The following is a 14,287-nucleotide window of genomic DNA, read 5'->3' on the forward strand; positions in this document are numbered from 1 at the left end:
GCCAGCCCACCCAGGCTTCAACGCATTGAAGCCTGGCCCCGCGTTGAAGCCCGCCCACCCAGCCCCCGCTCCACCGCCTCCTCTGCGCTACCCGTCCATCCATTGTGGGTTCAATTCCCATATACACCCCTCTTTTCCCTTTTTCTCCTCGGAATCACGCGCCTCCCGCGCGACCCTTCTTCTTCCTCGCCGTCTTCCGCGCCCCACAATCGGCGGCGTGGCTACGCGGTGTCCTTCTACGGCGGCTCGGCTTCCGCGGCCGCCGGCACCGAGGACGAGGAGGTCGGCACGAGGAGGGCTCTGCCTCGGGGGTTCGGCTCTCACTCCTCTCCGCCGCTCCGCCCCTCGCCCTCCTCCGCTCCGGCCACCTCCTTCCCTCCTCCCCCTCCAGATCCAGCGAGGGAAAGGGGTGGGGGCCACCCCATCCACGCTCGCGACGCCTCCATTGAGCTCCTCCCGACCCTAACCCTAGGCGCCGCCTCCGCACCGGCGTCGTGCTTGCCGGCTGGATCCACGTCGACGTGGCCTTCTCCGACCTCAGTACATAGTGGATCTACTCCGACGCCGCCATCCACCTCGCTGACCTCGGGTCGGCGCTGCTCATCCCCTACCTCGGTGCCGGCGCTGCTCCTCGGCGCCGACCCCTCCCTGATCTGTCCCTCGGCCACGACGGCTGCAACGTCCAAGAGGTCGGGCCGGTGCGAGTGCATCAAGGTCGCAGCTCTTGCTGTCTCTCCTCAGGTTGCCCTTAACGTTGTTGTCTATCTTCTCATGTCTCTCTCCTTGATTTCTTTATCAGATTTAATTTGTCCATTTGGCAATCTCGGACTTGATTTTACTGTGATGCGAATCCATGTCCTGCACTCATTTTACTGATTTTATTTGTCCATTTTGATTCCTAATGGCTTGAATTGACTCTGCACGAGGCAAGAAGGGAGGCCTTCCTGTTGCTGTCCCTCCGGATCCAGGCAAGGGAGTGATGGCGCGAGGCTGCTACCGGCGCTCGGGCTGCTCTGCTTCCGGATCCAGCGTCGTGCCCATCGCGCTCAACAAGGTCCGCGTGCTGCTTTCTCCTTCATGGTTTCAAATGCTTCATATATGAGCTCTTTCTATATTCAGTTGTTGCCTTTTTGTTTTGCCATATTCTTTTCCTTCTAATGAAATTTTTCCATATCCTTAACTTACGAGGTATATCAACTGATGGTGAAGATGTTGTCAGCTATGGGTACCAATTATTCTAGCTTCTTCGCTCTTTTGTGCCCTTAGGCTCCAACATGATGATCAAATGATGATAATATTTTTCTGAGACCCCTGAGACCAGTTCTTTGTCTTGTTATGTTAACAAGTCATGGTGGATATGCTCTGATGATCAAATATCTTGTGAGGTACTAAGCATGGTCCTTTTTCTCTTTACTGGACTTACTACCATGCCGTGACGCTCCAAGTTTACGATCATATGATGACTTTAAGTAGACTTTGTAATTTGTATGTCTTTTTGTTAGCTAAATTTGTTCTTAGAGCTTTCCTCTGCATACCCATTTATAAATTACAATAGGAATTGCAATGTGTATACAGTTGTATTTCTGAGTTGTCCTTCATGGTTTTGTTAGAACATCTCTAAATGGATGTGCTTCCTAAATGCAGGCAACTAAGCAAATAACAAACACAAATACTATTTAATCTTTGTAGTTATATAAGAACATAAATTGGAATCTTTTTTCTGCTGTATCTACAGCAGTCTGAAGCAAGTAGCATTAGTCTGAACCATTGGCATTGTACTGCGGAGAAAATATAGCATTAGTCTGAACCATTGGCATTAGTCTGAAAGCTGAAATGTTAAGTAGACTGATTTAGCTTGCCAGGTATAGCATTAGTCTGAACCATTGGCATTGTACTGCAGAGAAAATATAGCATTAGTCTGAACCATTGGCATTGTGTCTGGCTGAAACATTTTGCATGTTCTTTCCAATGCCAGCTAGAAAAAAAACAAAGGCCCAATTCCATTTTGCTTGCTTACTATTGGCTTACTGCAATAATGCAGTGCTATAATTTTGCTTTGTTGATTGGTGCCATCTTTTCTGGTCAAAGAATCTCTAAAATGGAACCTTATCTATCGTAAAGTCCAAGAATAGCATATTCAGTAGCATGCCATTTTTGTTTCATCCAACTATGTTTGTCTATTTTTGATCTTTGAGACAATCCAGTATATTTTGCAAAATGTCCCTTGATTCTGAACCTTAACGTGCAATATTTCCCTGTCCTGCCTATGTCCAATGCAAACTATGGATGCTTTTGCTCTTCAACTGTGATACTTGTCATGCTTGGGTGTGCAGTAAATTTGGCTGCATATTCAGTAAAAGTACATGAACTACTTAACTAGAACATAGCATCTAATAATTGGGTCTGCAGTTTTTACTCAGTTGTTTTATGTTCATGAAAGGATCTTGATCACGCGATGTCGTAGCCTAGAGGGGGGGTGAATAGGTGTTTCTTCAAAATTTGGTGCTTAATCCCTGTTGGGACTGCCTGGACCGGTTAGACCAGTCTATGCAGGCAGACAACCCAGTCAGCAGGAACAAGTCCTCTCTCGAGCTTGAACCTATAAGAAACTTGGGATATGTGTCTTGCAGAGTATTTCTACAATATAAACAAGTCCCTACACACAAGTAGAGCACACCCAAGAAGATCGAGCGGAAGCACAATTCAAACTCAAAACTATAAATGCAAGGTAAGTAAATAAAACCGAAATAGAGATGATGCGATGAAGACACGGTGATTTGTTTGACCGAAGTTCGGATTCACTCCGTGCACCCACGTGTGAATCCTACTCTCCGTTGAGGAAGCTCGTAGTGACCCCAAGGTCAAGCTATCTCCTCTTCTCCACTATATGACCATGCGCCCTCTTGGCACACGATCGAAGCCGCAACAAACTTGCCGCTGCTCACCACAACCTTGGGAGCTAGCCGGCAACGCCTAGCCGTCTAGGAGTCGATGCTCCAAGAGTAACAAATGCTTCAATGGAGTTGACCGACGCAACCTCAAGTGCTCAAAGCTTGGGATGTTTCTCTCTTGCTCAAATGGCTCTCAAGGAATGGATTCACTCAACCCAACTTAAAGATTCACCTTGAATCAAGCAACTCTCACAAAGAGAGGTTGGGGAGGACTCTCCAAGTGCTCACAAGGCTCTCAAGATGTTCTGAAATGTTCTAGCATCAGCACTTACGAATGGGTGAAGTCATGGGGTATAAATACCCCTTCTAACAAAACTAGCCGTTGCCCTGTCAGTGTTAGACCGGTCAGACCGGTCTATTTTGAAAACTAGCCATTGGAGGCTCACCCTGCTCAGACCGGTCAGACCGGTCCCTTGGACCGGTCAGACCGATCCCTCACTGTTTTCTGCAGTTAGCACTCTCTCACTTTGGCTATTCTCTCTAGGGACTATTTGAGCACTTTTAGTATTGTCTAAACCTACTGATGTTGCATCCCTCTTGATAGTACGGCATACCTATACTCAAGTATATAAATGAAATATACAATTTCCACAATCACAACTTGAGCTTCACATTTTGATCATGCCGTCCATTCTTCAATACTTTGAGGGCATCAACATCTTCATTCTTTGAGCATACCCGCTTTGAGCTAGTGACTTTGAATCTTTGATTTGCATAGGAGTGAAATCCAACTTGATTCACAAGTCACTTTCTTTACTTGAATAATGACACTCTTCAACATAGAGCTCTCCATGACTCTAGGATCTCCGGCCTTTGACCCGTATCGGTTTCTTTGCTCCCCCCAAGCCGTCGCTTTGCGTAGCCTCTTGAAACACGCCTCTCGGTCCTCTAACTTTATCCTAGCCGTCCATCTTGAACTCATATTGATTTGTGTCATGCATGAAATCTTCATTGTCAATTCGAATTCTCAATTCACTCTTATATGCAAACTTTCCAATTTGAGACATTATATATGGATCAACTCATGTCTCATTCTCTTTTGCCTTGCTTGCTTCTTTAGTTAATAACCATTTATCACATGTGACAAGATCTTCCATATTTGTGATTATGCATAAGCATATCACATCTCATTCACAAAACCTTTATTTGTCACTTTAAATCCCATTTTAAACCGAAACAAGCCTTCGCATATTAGAGCTTTTATATCAACCATGAATACATTGCTCTATTTTTCTTTTCTTGTTTTGCTTGTCACATACACATTTTACCAATGGGATAAACACACTTGCTTGCAACACATGAGCCATCTCATTTAGTACCCATTACTTAATTAAATACCTGCTCATGATCTCATGCAAATAAGTTAGTCCTTTAATCGTGTTGTCAATCAATACTCCAAAACCCACTAGGGGCCTATATGCTCTTTCAGTTCATTTTAACTCAGTCTTGCTATAATCTTTCAGATTTTTTTGTTTGAATTTTTGTAGCAGATCTTGTAGTTCTTATAATGGGCATCCAAAGCAGAAGGTTGAGATTTCGAATGTGGCGAAGCCGATAGCATTAAGTCTCATTGAGAGGGTTCTGATTGTTGGATGATGAATTAGCACTCGCTGTGTGATCTTTTCAGAATGTTAACTAATGCAAGTTTGTGGGATAATGCAATTCTGATCCTTGGGATTGTACGAGATTAATTGGTTTCTGTATAAGGTTGATCATAATTAACATTTTATAAGAGTTCTTTTGTTCAAAGTTTTAACCATGATGTAAAAATATCAGCAAATCATGTGTTTTATTGTTGCTCTGAACTCTGAAATTGCATTTTTTTGGAAGACTGAAATAGCGTTGCTGCATCACTATACGCTTTGGCTATATTCCTCAAATATTACTCAGTTATTTTTGCACATAACACTAATCTGCACCATTGTACTGATCCAAAATTTGTTGACGTAGTGAGGGAACAAGTTTCAGAGCTACTTCCTGTGTTGTATCAAGGCCTCAAGAGGAGGAAGTGCTTTCAATGCCTATGTGAACAATTAGATCTCGGTTTTGCTAAATATCCAAAAATGTGTAATATATTTACTTGATGACTGCTATGTTGATATGTATGAAGAACAAACCAGTTTTATGTCTGCTTGTACAAGCTGTCATTAATTTGATTGTGACATGTGGTAACTGTGATCTAATATGTTGTTTGGTGTACATCTGAAATTTAGCCGTAACGTTAGCACGGGCACCTTACTAGTCGATCAGTAGTTGACTGATCGCCTAAAAGAGCGAGGGTGATCACAAATTGTTGTTGTACATGCATACATGGACATGCGCATCTAGTTATTTATGGTGGCCTGGCCCAAAGTACTCAAAATAGGCCCAATCCAGCCCACAATACAATGATGTACTATGTACTTACTGCTATATATTACTTATAGTAGTATAAGTGTTTCTCAGAAAAAAAATATAGTAGTATAAGTATCTTGATTGCCTTATATTCAAAAAAGTATCTTGATTGATATATGTTGGAATCGGACATAGGCTGGCAGTGGTGATTTGGATCGTCCTTGCCTATCCGAAACACATACATACTCCATCGATCGGGTTGTGCTTGCCTAGCTAGCTTCCTCAGACTTATTTATAGTAGTAGTAGTACTACTACTACTAACTAGTAGCTACTTATTTATGATCGTCATATCGATCGCAACCACACAAAAGAAAACTTCGATCCGCCGGCCGGCAGGCCGCCATGGAAGCAGCAGCAGGGGAGTGGCTGATGATGGCCGTGTGGTATTTTGGCCAGGGCCTCATCTACGGTTCTCTTCTTGCGATAGCAATCTTACTAATCTCCGAGGCGCTGGCCGCCATCCAACGCTGGCGCAGCAAGCTCGCCGGCGAGCGCCTGCTGGACACCATACCCGACATCCCGTACCACCCGCTGCCCGATAATGATGTGTCGCCGTCGTCGTGCGTGATCTGCATCGAGGAGTACGAGCGCGGCGAGAGGTGCCTCGTCATGCCAGGATGCGCTCACATGTTCCACAGACAATGCATGCGCAAGTGGCTGCGTCAAGGCAACCCAACCTGCCCAATCTGTAGAGCAACCCTGCTACTCGCGCCAGCAGCAGCAGAAGAAGAACGACGTATTAGCACGGCAGAGGACATGGTGTAGCTCTATTCTTTCATTAATTTGTGTTTTCTTTTATTTTATTACCAAAGAAAGAAGAAAAATTGATGCTGACACCTTGCACACTAGTACAGCAGCAGCTCTATTATTCTGAAAGAAAATCATGTTAGTCTTCACTTTTTTTATTATATTATTGTAATTGCATCATTTGTGTGTGTGTGTCCACAAATAAAAACGTGCCTCGACGAATAATACAATGCTGTTGTGATTGTAGCAAGATATAAAAAAGCAACGGCTTGAATGAGAATCGGTTAAGCTTCTAATTCAATTAAGAAGCAGCAGATAGGCAGAGACCAAAGGGATTAAGATAACAGTTGGAGATCGATCTAGTCCCGACCGACTAAAATGAAGTAGTAGTATGATCATCAACCGGTTCATTATACATAGTACAAAAATAATAATAATGTATGGTTCGACCTCGACGCATATCTATCTACACCATGTTTTCAGCAACAGCCGACCATTGCAGTTGAGCCCTGCACAGGGGACATGTGTTGTTGTTGGCCATTAATAACCAGTTGACGATGCAGTCCCTGTGGAACTCGTGGCGGCAGACTGGCATGATGCTGCACAGGTCGCCGTCCTCAAACGGGCCCAGGCAAATCGCGCAGTCCTCTGCTACTAGTGTTTCTGCTGCTGATGGATCAGGATCACCGCCGCCGGCGGCGTTACGGCGGCGAGGATACGTGACGCGGTTCAGCAAGGCGATGGCGATGGATTTGGTGTGCGCGTCTATCTCCTCCGGCAGCCGGGCGTTCGCCTGCTGCTGGTCTTGATTATGATTGTTCGTGCAGCACAACAAGCAGATGATGACAAGCACTGCTGCGATGACGAAGAGAGCAAGCAAGCAGGCGTCCATCACCGATGGACCAACCATGATGATCGACGACATATATAATACAAGCACTCGACTACTATTGCTTCTTGCAGCAGCGCAAGGAAGACCCACTCAACTACTGATCATCGATCCATCAGATCACCTGCTTGACATCTTCTCTCTTCTTTCTTGCCTTGATGATGCAATGCTTGCTGGCCGGATCGGAGTATCTATCTGAGCTCGTAATATAATGGAGTCCGAGAGCGAGTTTTGCTGAATCGGAATCGCCGTGGGGTGGGAGGGATCCAGTCCGAATCCAAGACCGATCCTAATAATAACATAATAAACTCCTCTCCTAATAAATCGGCAGCTAGCTTAGTTAATCTGATCGAGGACGATCGATCACCATCACGATGATGATGGACTGGGGCGCTTTCTCCGATTGGATCGCCTGGGGCTTGCTCGTCTGCTCTTTCCTCGTCGTGCTGGCCGTTGCCCTCACGGCGCTCGTCGTCATCCTCCACCACGCCATCACATATCTTGGGCGGCGCTTCGGCAAGGCGCCGCCGCCGCCGTTCATCGAGGACCTGCTCCAGAGCATCCCGGACGTGGCGTACCAGGAGCTACCTGACGCCGGCGGAGACGACAGGGACTCGTGCGTCATCTGCGTCACGCCCTACGAGGCCGGCGAGGCCTGCAGCGTCCTGCCCGGCTGCACCCACATGTTCCACAAGCCCTGCGTCGCCAGGTGGCTGCGCAAGAAGAACACCTGCCCGCTATGCAGGGCCACGGTAGGCGTGCCGGCACACCCACACCCACCACCACGGCAGCCCAACCTAGTCAACGCCGCAGAGAACGCGGTGTAGCTCAATTTTTGTGAATTTCTAAATTTCAAGTACTAATCGGGAAGTGGAGTTCAATTTGTATGATTTTCGAAGCAGATCGCCTGGCTTTCGTAAGATAAAGAATAGATTAAACAAATTATTGGATTTCATTTTTACCACTTTTCCCTCTTTTGCTTTTGAACCATGGTGAGTTGCTCTGCAGCTTGGTCCCACCCCAGACTCAAAAACCTTTTGCTTTTGTTGTTCCCAATGCCATGTCGAATTGTCGACCTCCGTTCTTGTCCTCCTCATACTACCACGCTGCTCAACTGGCATCTCGCTTTGCCGCTGCCGGCCAGGCCTTCAAAATGTTTCGAAATTATTTTAGACCAGGCAAGGGAAGGAACAAGGCTTCACTGATCTCCCTCATCAATCTAGCGTTTACTCTACCCCGCAGGTTACTACTACTTCTCTCCTGTCTCTTCTCTTCTCTGCTTCTCTGTGTCCATCATCATTAACCGATAATTGCGTTTACTGATGGGCTTCATTTGTTATTAGTTGCTTCTGTCACAAGGTAAAACCTGACATGATTTTGTTTGCTATCGCCTCTGTGTTTGATGCTTCCTGTAATTCCATAAAACCTTTTCCGTTATTCAGAACCTTCCGCTCGTTCAGTTCCATATCTGTGCATGTTTCATGCCAGCACCTGATTTTTTTCTTCTTCTTTATTAAAGGACTTGGATTAGATCTGTCTTGCTCATTCTTACAGTTCTGGGGATTCATCCTACTTCCATGGATTTTTAGATAATCCTGCTACGATTGAAAAACCGTATACTCCTGCAACAAACAGTGGGTTTGTATCCAAGATTCACAATCTATCTGTTTTGTTTCATCTAGAATAGAGAAAGAAAAGAAGAAAAGAAATGATTTTCATAGAATGAGTGTGAGCAACAAGCACAGCCAGTTACCATCTAGTCTCGGCATCAAAAACCTGCCAGCGTTCCTCTGCTAATTCTTTTTTTTAGCATGCCAAAGGTTTGATATTTCTCGTATGTGTTCACAAAGAGTTTGGTTATTTTTCTCTCTTCATAGATGCTGGATCGAAAGAAGTCACTAGGCCAAGGTTCTGATTTTTCTCACATTCCCGTTCAGAAAAAAGTTTTATTTTTTTTCTTGTTTCTCTTCCTAGATGCTAGCTAGACTGAAAGCAGTCACCAGGCCAATGGATTCAGCAACACCAAGAACAAGTGCCGCGACTCCTACCTGTACCGTTCCTGGGCTCCTAGCTGGCCTCACCAAGCTCTGCAAGCTCACCAAGGTCTGCGCAGCGCCAGCACTGGACGATGAGACAAAATCTCAACTTGGAACTTGCGGTGGATATGATCAGAGGCTGCTTCTCATAAGACTGTTTGAAGCAGTGGGATCCCTCAAGTCAGCCTACATCAAGCTCCCGAGAGCTTACATCCCCTACGATCCGGCCAAGATCGCCTTCGCCGATGAGATTATCACGTCTGAGCTCGATTCAGTAACAGCTCTGCAGCGCCTGTGCAGTTGGAGCTGTGGGATCGGGTCGTTGGTCAACGAGCGGTGGTCCTTGGTTCAGGAACTGGAGGCCGAGACGAGGAAGAGGGTGTTGGCTTCGCCCAGGAACTCTCTCACACTCACGAACACACGATGCCGGCGAGGGAGACAATGAACACAAGAATTTTCGGCGACGAACGCCGCGGCGACGAACGCCTGTATCTTCGCCTGTTATTTCACTGGACTTGGCAAAAGGAAACAGTGGGGTACAGAGACTATTTATCAGCCAGGGGACACACACATAGGAGCCACGTACTCCCAGCCCGGCCATCTCGCCAAGATTCGCACGATCCTACCCTCAACGTCCTGCATGCTCGTTCCGAACGACTCGGCCACCTCCCGTGCTAACCGGCGCCTCCCTCTGCTCCTAACCTCCTCCTAGGATACTGCAGCCTGGACGCAACAACCATGCATCCGTTCTGCCCCAAGACCTGGACTCCGATTGACACAGCAGCTCAACTGCATGGCGCCAACACACACAACACACACCAGCAACACATCCATGCATGGCGTGTTTATTCCAACAAACTCCCCCTAAACACGACATGTCGTTGCTGGAGTTGCCGCAGCTGTCATCGTCTTCATTGCCACAGCCGCCGCTACACCCTCCCGATATGACGCGGCCACGGGCCACCTCTGCATGTCCATCTCCGGCGAACACTGCACGCTTGCCGTCGCCGCCACGGCCTCCACTACGGCCTCCACCCTCGACGCGAACCGAGCACCCGATGGCCTTCATCATCTTCTCCGGCGACACACGCCGTTGTCTCCGGCTTCGGCGACACACGCCGAGCTTCTTCTCCACCAGCAACTTGTGGCCATGGATAGCACCATACGCACTGCAGCCACCATCTTCGTCCTCAGCGACACACGCCGAGCTCCATGTACGCCGGCGACACACGCCGCGCACGAACGCGAACTGGTTGACGCCTCCTCCTCATCAGCGCCATGAGTGCCACACAATTACTTGCGATGGAGCCAAGCGCCATGACTTGCAGACTGCCGCTAGGTCCGGGCGACAAACGCCCTACCCCTGGCGACGAACGCCGCGGAGCAGAACGCCATCTTCTTCGGCCCCGGTGCGACGCACACGCCGCTGAGCACATCTTGCCCGGCAAGATCGACACACGATCCGCTGCCGAGCGCCTCCACCGGCGACCACGCACAGGCCGACACACGGCTAGGCAATTAACCTCGTCACTCCGCAACCAGACAGCGCCATCACGCTGCCGGCAAACTCCGGCTTGCGCCAGCCGCCGCCATGAAGGCCGGCTCGTGCCGGCCACCACCAGCACACCTCCGACGAGGGGAACGGATCTCCTGACGACCTAACCTTGCTCTTGATACCAATTGCTGGCTTTGCCCAGGAACTCTCTCACACTCACGAACACACGATGCCGGCGAGGGAGACGATGAACACAAGAATTTTCGGCGACGAACGCCTGTATATTGGCCTATTATTTCACTGGACTTGGCAAAAGGAAACGGTGGAGTACATAGGCTATTTATCAGCCAGGGGTCACACACATAGGAGCCACGAACTCCCAGCCCGGCCATCTCGCCAAGATTCGCACGATCCTACCCTCAACGTCCTGCATGCTCGTTCCGGACGACTCGGCCACCTCCCGTGCTAACCGGCGCCTCCCTCTGCTCCTAACCTCCTCCTAGGATACTGCAGCCTGGACGCAACAACCATGCATCCGTTCTGCCCCAAGACCTGGACTTCGATTGGCACAGCAGCTCAACTGCATGGCGCCAACACACAACACACACACCAGCAACACATCCATGCATGGCGTGTTTATTCCAACAGAGGGGTTCAGACATCGTGGTGCTCAAGAGAGAACTGGAGGCGCTGCAGAGGGAGAACTCGAGACTGAACAGGCAGATCAAGAGCGAAAAGTTGTCGTCAAGTAAGCAGAAGAGTGACAAGGGCTCCGTCGTGCCGAAAGAGTTAGCCACGGCTACACCAAGTACAGTGCTGGAGGTGTTCAAGGTGGCATCAGCATCGGTGCACGACTTTGCAGAGTTGATTGCTACTAGCATGATGCAGGCATCTTCAGATAACTGTACTGTGAAGGATGCTGCAGTAGAGCAGTCATGGACATGGAGGAGGTGCTCACTTGAGGCGCACCTGTCGCGAACAATGCTCGTCGGTGCCATTATTACCGGTACTGAAGAAGAAGAAGAAGAAGACGGAGATACGAAATGGTTGAAAATGAGTGGTGGTCGCTTCGATCGGATCATGAGGTTCTGCGACCCTCTGGACGCCTTGATGCAGTACCCAATCTCGGGCTTCTCGAGATTCTGCCGGTCAAGGTACCTGGCCGCCGTGCCGGCGGAAACGGAGGCGGCCGTGTTCCGGAACCTGGACCAGCGGGCGTTCGTGGCGCGCGGGAGGACGTGGTTCTACCGGGCGTTCGCGACGATGGCGAGGTCGGCGTGGGCGCTGCGTGCGGCCACGGCAAGGTGCTTAGAGCACGGAGTACACGGTGTCAGAATGTTGTACGCGAGGAGAGGGAGCGAGTACGCCGAGGAGTTGATGGAGAGCGTGGCTGCGCCTGCGTATGGCGTCGGGGAAGGAGAAGGTGACACTGACACGGAGGAGAAGCTTAGCGTTGCCTTCACTGTGACGCCCGGAGTGAAGGTCGGCGCCACGGTGGTGGCGTGCAGGGTGCTTCTCCGTCAGTGTCGTCATCAGGAGGGCTTCCTCCAAATCCAATGACGACTGCGGTTCTTAACTTTTTCTCTTTAAGAAAAAACAAGTACTGTAGTTATGAAGAGCTGTGAGCCTCTGACTTGCATTGAATATTTGCATTTAGGCCGTGTTTAGTTTCCCATCTTTGGAATTTTGAAAGGGAATCTTTCCATATTTGAAGTACTAAACATAGACTAATCACAAAACTAATTATAGAACTTGTCTTTAAACTACGAGCCAAATCTAATGAGTCCAATTAATCCATCATTAGAGCATGTTTACTGTAGCTTTACTGTGGCAATTTAGTTTTTAATCACGGCCTAATTAGGTTCATTAGATCCGTCTCGCAATTTACAGTCCATTTGTGATTTTTTTTTTCCGACTACATTTAATACACCATGCAAGTGATTTATAAAATTTTTGGAATTTTGAAGTTTGAAACTGAACACGGCCTTAGTAGTGCCAATTGAAATTAAAATTGGCATTGAATATATGTCGGTCAGTTTTGGATTTGCTTGAACGTGTGTGGCAGGCAGAGCAGAGTGGGCGGTGGGTTGAGGGCAGGCAGGTCAAAAGTCTAAACGCGGCGTTGGTTGGCATGGCATTGGCAGCTGGGTGTTTTGCACACGGACACGGTGACGCGGCAACAACGACTTTTGAGTTTGAGTGTTGGCTGCCTGCTACGCACGTCGTCGTCTTAAATTCCTGGCTTCCCTCTCACGACGAAATTATTATTCACTACATTCTCTTCCCATGGAGGACTACATTCTCTTGGGTTTGATTAGCTAGCTCGCTGGCTCCTTGGCCTCCAAGTTAGTTTCTTCCACCGCCGGCGCCGTGTATATATCTCTCTTCTTCCTCACACCGACCGACCTCTCCAGTCCTGACCTGTCCAATTAACAAGCATTCCCTTCATCAGGCTCAGCTCAGGCGATGGGACGAAGCCGTCTCTTCCAGTTGCGTGGCCTCCTCCTGCTGCTCCTGCTTACCGTCTTGGCGCCGCGGCCTTCCACCTGCGCTAGGCCTCTCAACAATAACATCATACTGATGCCTGTCGCGGCGGCTGCATCTGCAGCCACACCACCGTCCATGATGCCCAGAGAGAGAAGCAGCAGTGAGGATCAGCGTCAGCTGCCACGCACCGGCAGGAGCAGCAGCTACGAGTGGCTGCTCAACAGCAAGCCCCGGGGGAAGCCACCGCCATCAGCACCCAGCAAACGCACCAATTGACGAACAAGCTATAAGATTCATACTAAAATCCTACTGGCTGCCCTGCTCTGCTTAATTTGCAATCAAGCTGTGGCTGCAGAGAGAACCAACAAAATACTCCATCTGTTCTTTCTCCCCTTCTTTTCCTTTTCATTATAGATAGCAGCTAGCATAGCGTATATCAGTATATGTATTGTTTTGTTCTTTCATTATACTATCTCGTGTCTTTTGCCTGACAGAAGAATTGATGTAAAATATATGAGTAGTACAGCTAAATACACATGTTCCTAGATCATGTACACGCATTTTTCAGTCAAATCTATTCTCCTAACATAATTCGTCCATATCTTTCTTTTTTCATATCGAATTGACTGCTCCCTTACGATACCAAGTTATCACAGCCGCAAACTAAAATAAAATATGATGAGATTATTAGGCAGCACAGCAGGCCAAGCCCTGCCTGCTGGAGATCTCAAGACGCATGCATGTTCTTGTTCTTGGATCAAGCGAAGCGGGTCAACTACCTATTTTGACCGCTGACTTGATGGAGCAGACACCATGCCGCTTGAAAGGGGTCCATTGGCCACACCGAATCCACCGACCGGTGCAAGTCCTACGCGCTTTTGCTCTTTTTTGCTTTCTTTTTTATATAAAAAAGTCCGGTTAATTTACACCATCCAACTATTATAAAAGTTCAATTTTCAACTTTCAAACCGAACAACAGAGGTCGTCATCTGACTGTAAATTCTTGATTTTGAAAGTGATTTTCCATTTTGTGAGAAATAAAATATTCAAATTTAAAATAAAAAATTTATAAGTAATTCATTTTAAATAAAAAAGAAATAAAATGGGTATCAAAAGTTTTATGAAAATATAACCAATAGATAGTTACTGTTTTAGAAAACTTTTGAAAATCGTTTCGTATATTTTTATTTAAAATGAATTGCTAATAAATTTTATATCTTAAATTCGAATATTTTTAATTCTCACAAAATAGAAAACCACCTTCGAAAACACTTGAAAGGCCAATTT

The 14,287-nt window shown here is 47.5% G+C and overlaps 4 protein-coding genes across 5 annotated transcripts; 3 read left to right on the forward strand and 1 right to left on the reverse strand.

Moving 5' to 3' along the window:
- Positions 1–5,688: 5,688 nt before the first annotated feature.
- LOC120700302 (E3 ubiquitin-protein ligase RNF167-like) lies at positions 5,689–6,111 on the forward strand. Its single transcript, XM_039984531.1, has one exon. It carries the CDS (start codon positions 5,689–5,691, stop codon positions 6,109–6,111), a length of 423 nt encoding a protein of 140 aa, XP_039840465.1.
- Positions 6,112–6,559: 448 nt separating this feature from the next.
- Positions 6,560–6,985, reverse strand: LOC120700304 (RING finger protein 215-like). Its single transcript, XM_039984532.1, has one exon. It carries the CDS (start codon positions 6,983–6,985, stop codon positions 6,560–6,562), a length of 426 nt encoding a protein of 141 aa, XP_039840466.1.
- A 371-nt stretch (positions 6,986–7,356) lies between these two features.
- Positions 7,357–7,809, forward strand: LOC120700305 (probable E3 ubiquitin-protein ligase ATL45). Its single transcript, XM_039984533.1, has one exon. The coding sequence runs from the start codon at positions 7,357–7,359 to the stop codon at positions 7,807–7,809; it is 453 nt and encodes a 150-aa protein (XP_039840467.1).
- Positions 7,810–8,018: 209 nt separating this feature from the next.
- On the forward strand, positions 8,019–13,568 carry LOC120696535 (protein GRAVITROPIC IN THE LIGHT 1-like). 2 transcript variants are annotated; one of them, XR_005684213.1, is made up of 4 exons: positions 8,019–8,224; positions 8,957–9,397; positions 11,165–12,885; positions 12,966–13,568. XR_005684213.1 is itself a non-coding variant. In XM_039979482.1 (3 exons), exons 2-3 carry the CDS (start codon positions 8,957–8,959, stop codon positions 12,071–12,073), a joined length of 1,350 nt encoding a protein of 449 aa, XP_039835416.1. In that variant the 5' UTR covers positions 8,019–8,224; the 3' UTR covers positions 12,074–13,568. The 2 variants fall into 2 exon arrangements, 1 of the variants encoding a protein (XP_039835416.1); XM_039979482.1 differs by having other exon boundaries at positions 11,165–13,568.
- The last annotated feature ends 719 nt before the right edge of the window (positions 13,569–14,287 follow it).

The sequence above is a fragment of the Panicum virgatum genome, chromosome 3K, assembly GCF_016808335.1.
Source record: "Panicum virgatum strain AP13 chromosome 3K, P.virgatum_v5, whole genome shotgun sequence".
In the NCBI taxonomy this organism is placed as follows: domain Eukaryota; kingdom Viridiplantae; phylum Streptophyta; class Magnoliopsida; order Poales; family Poaceae; genus Panicum; species Panicum virgatum.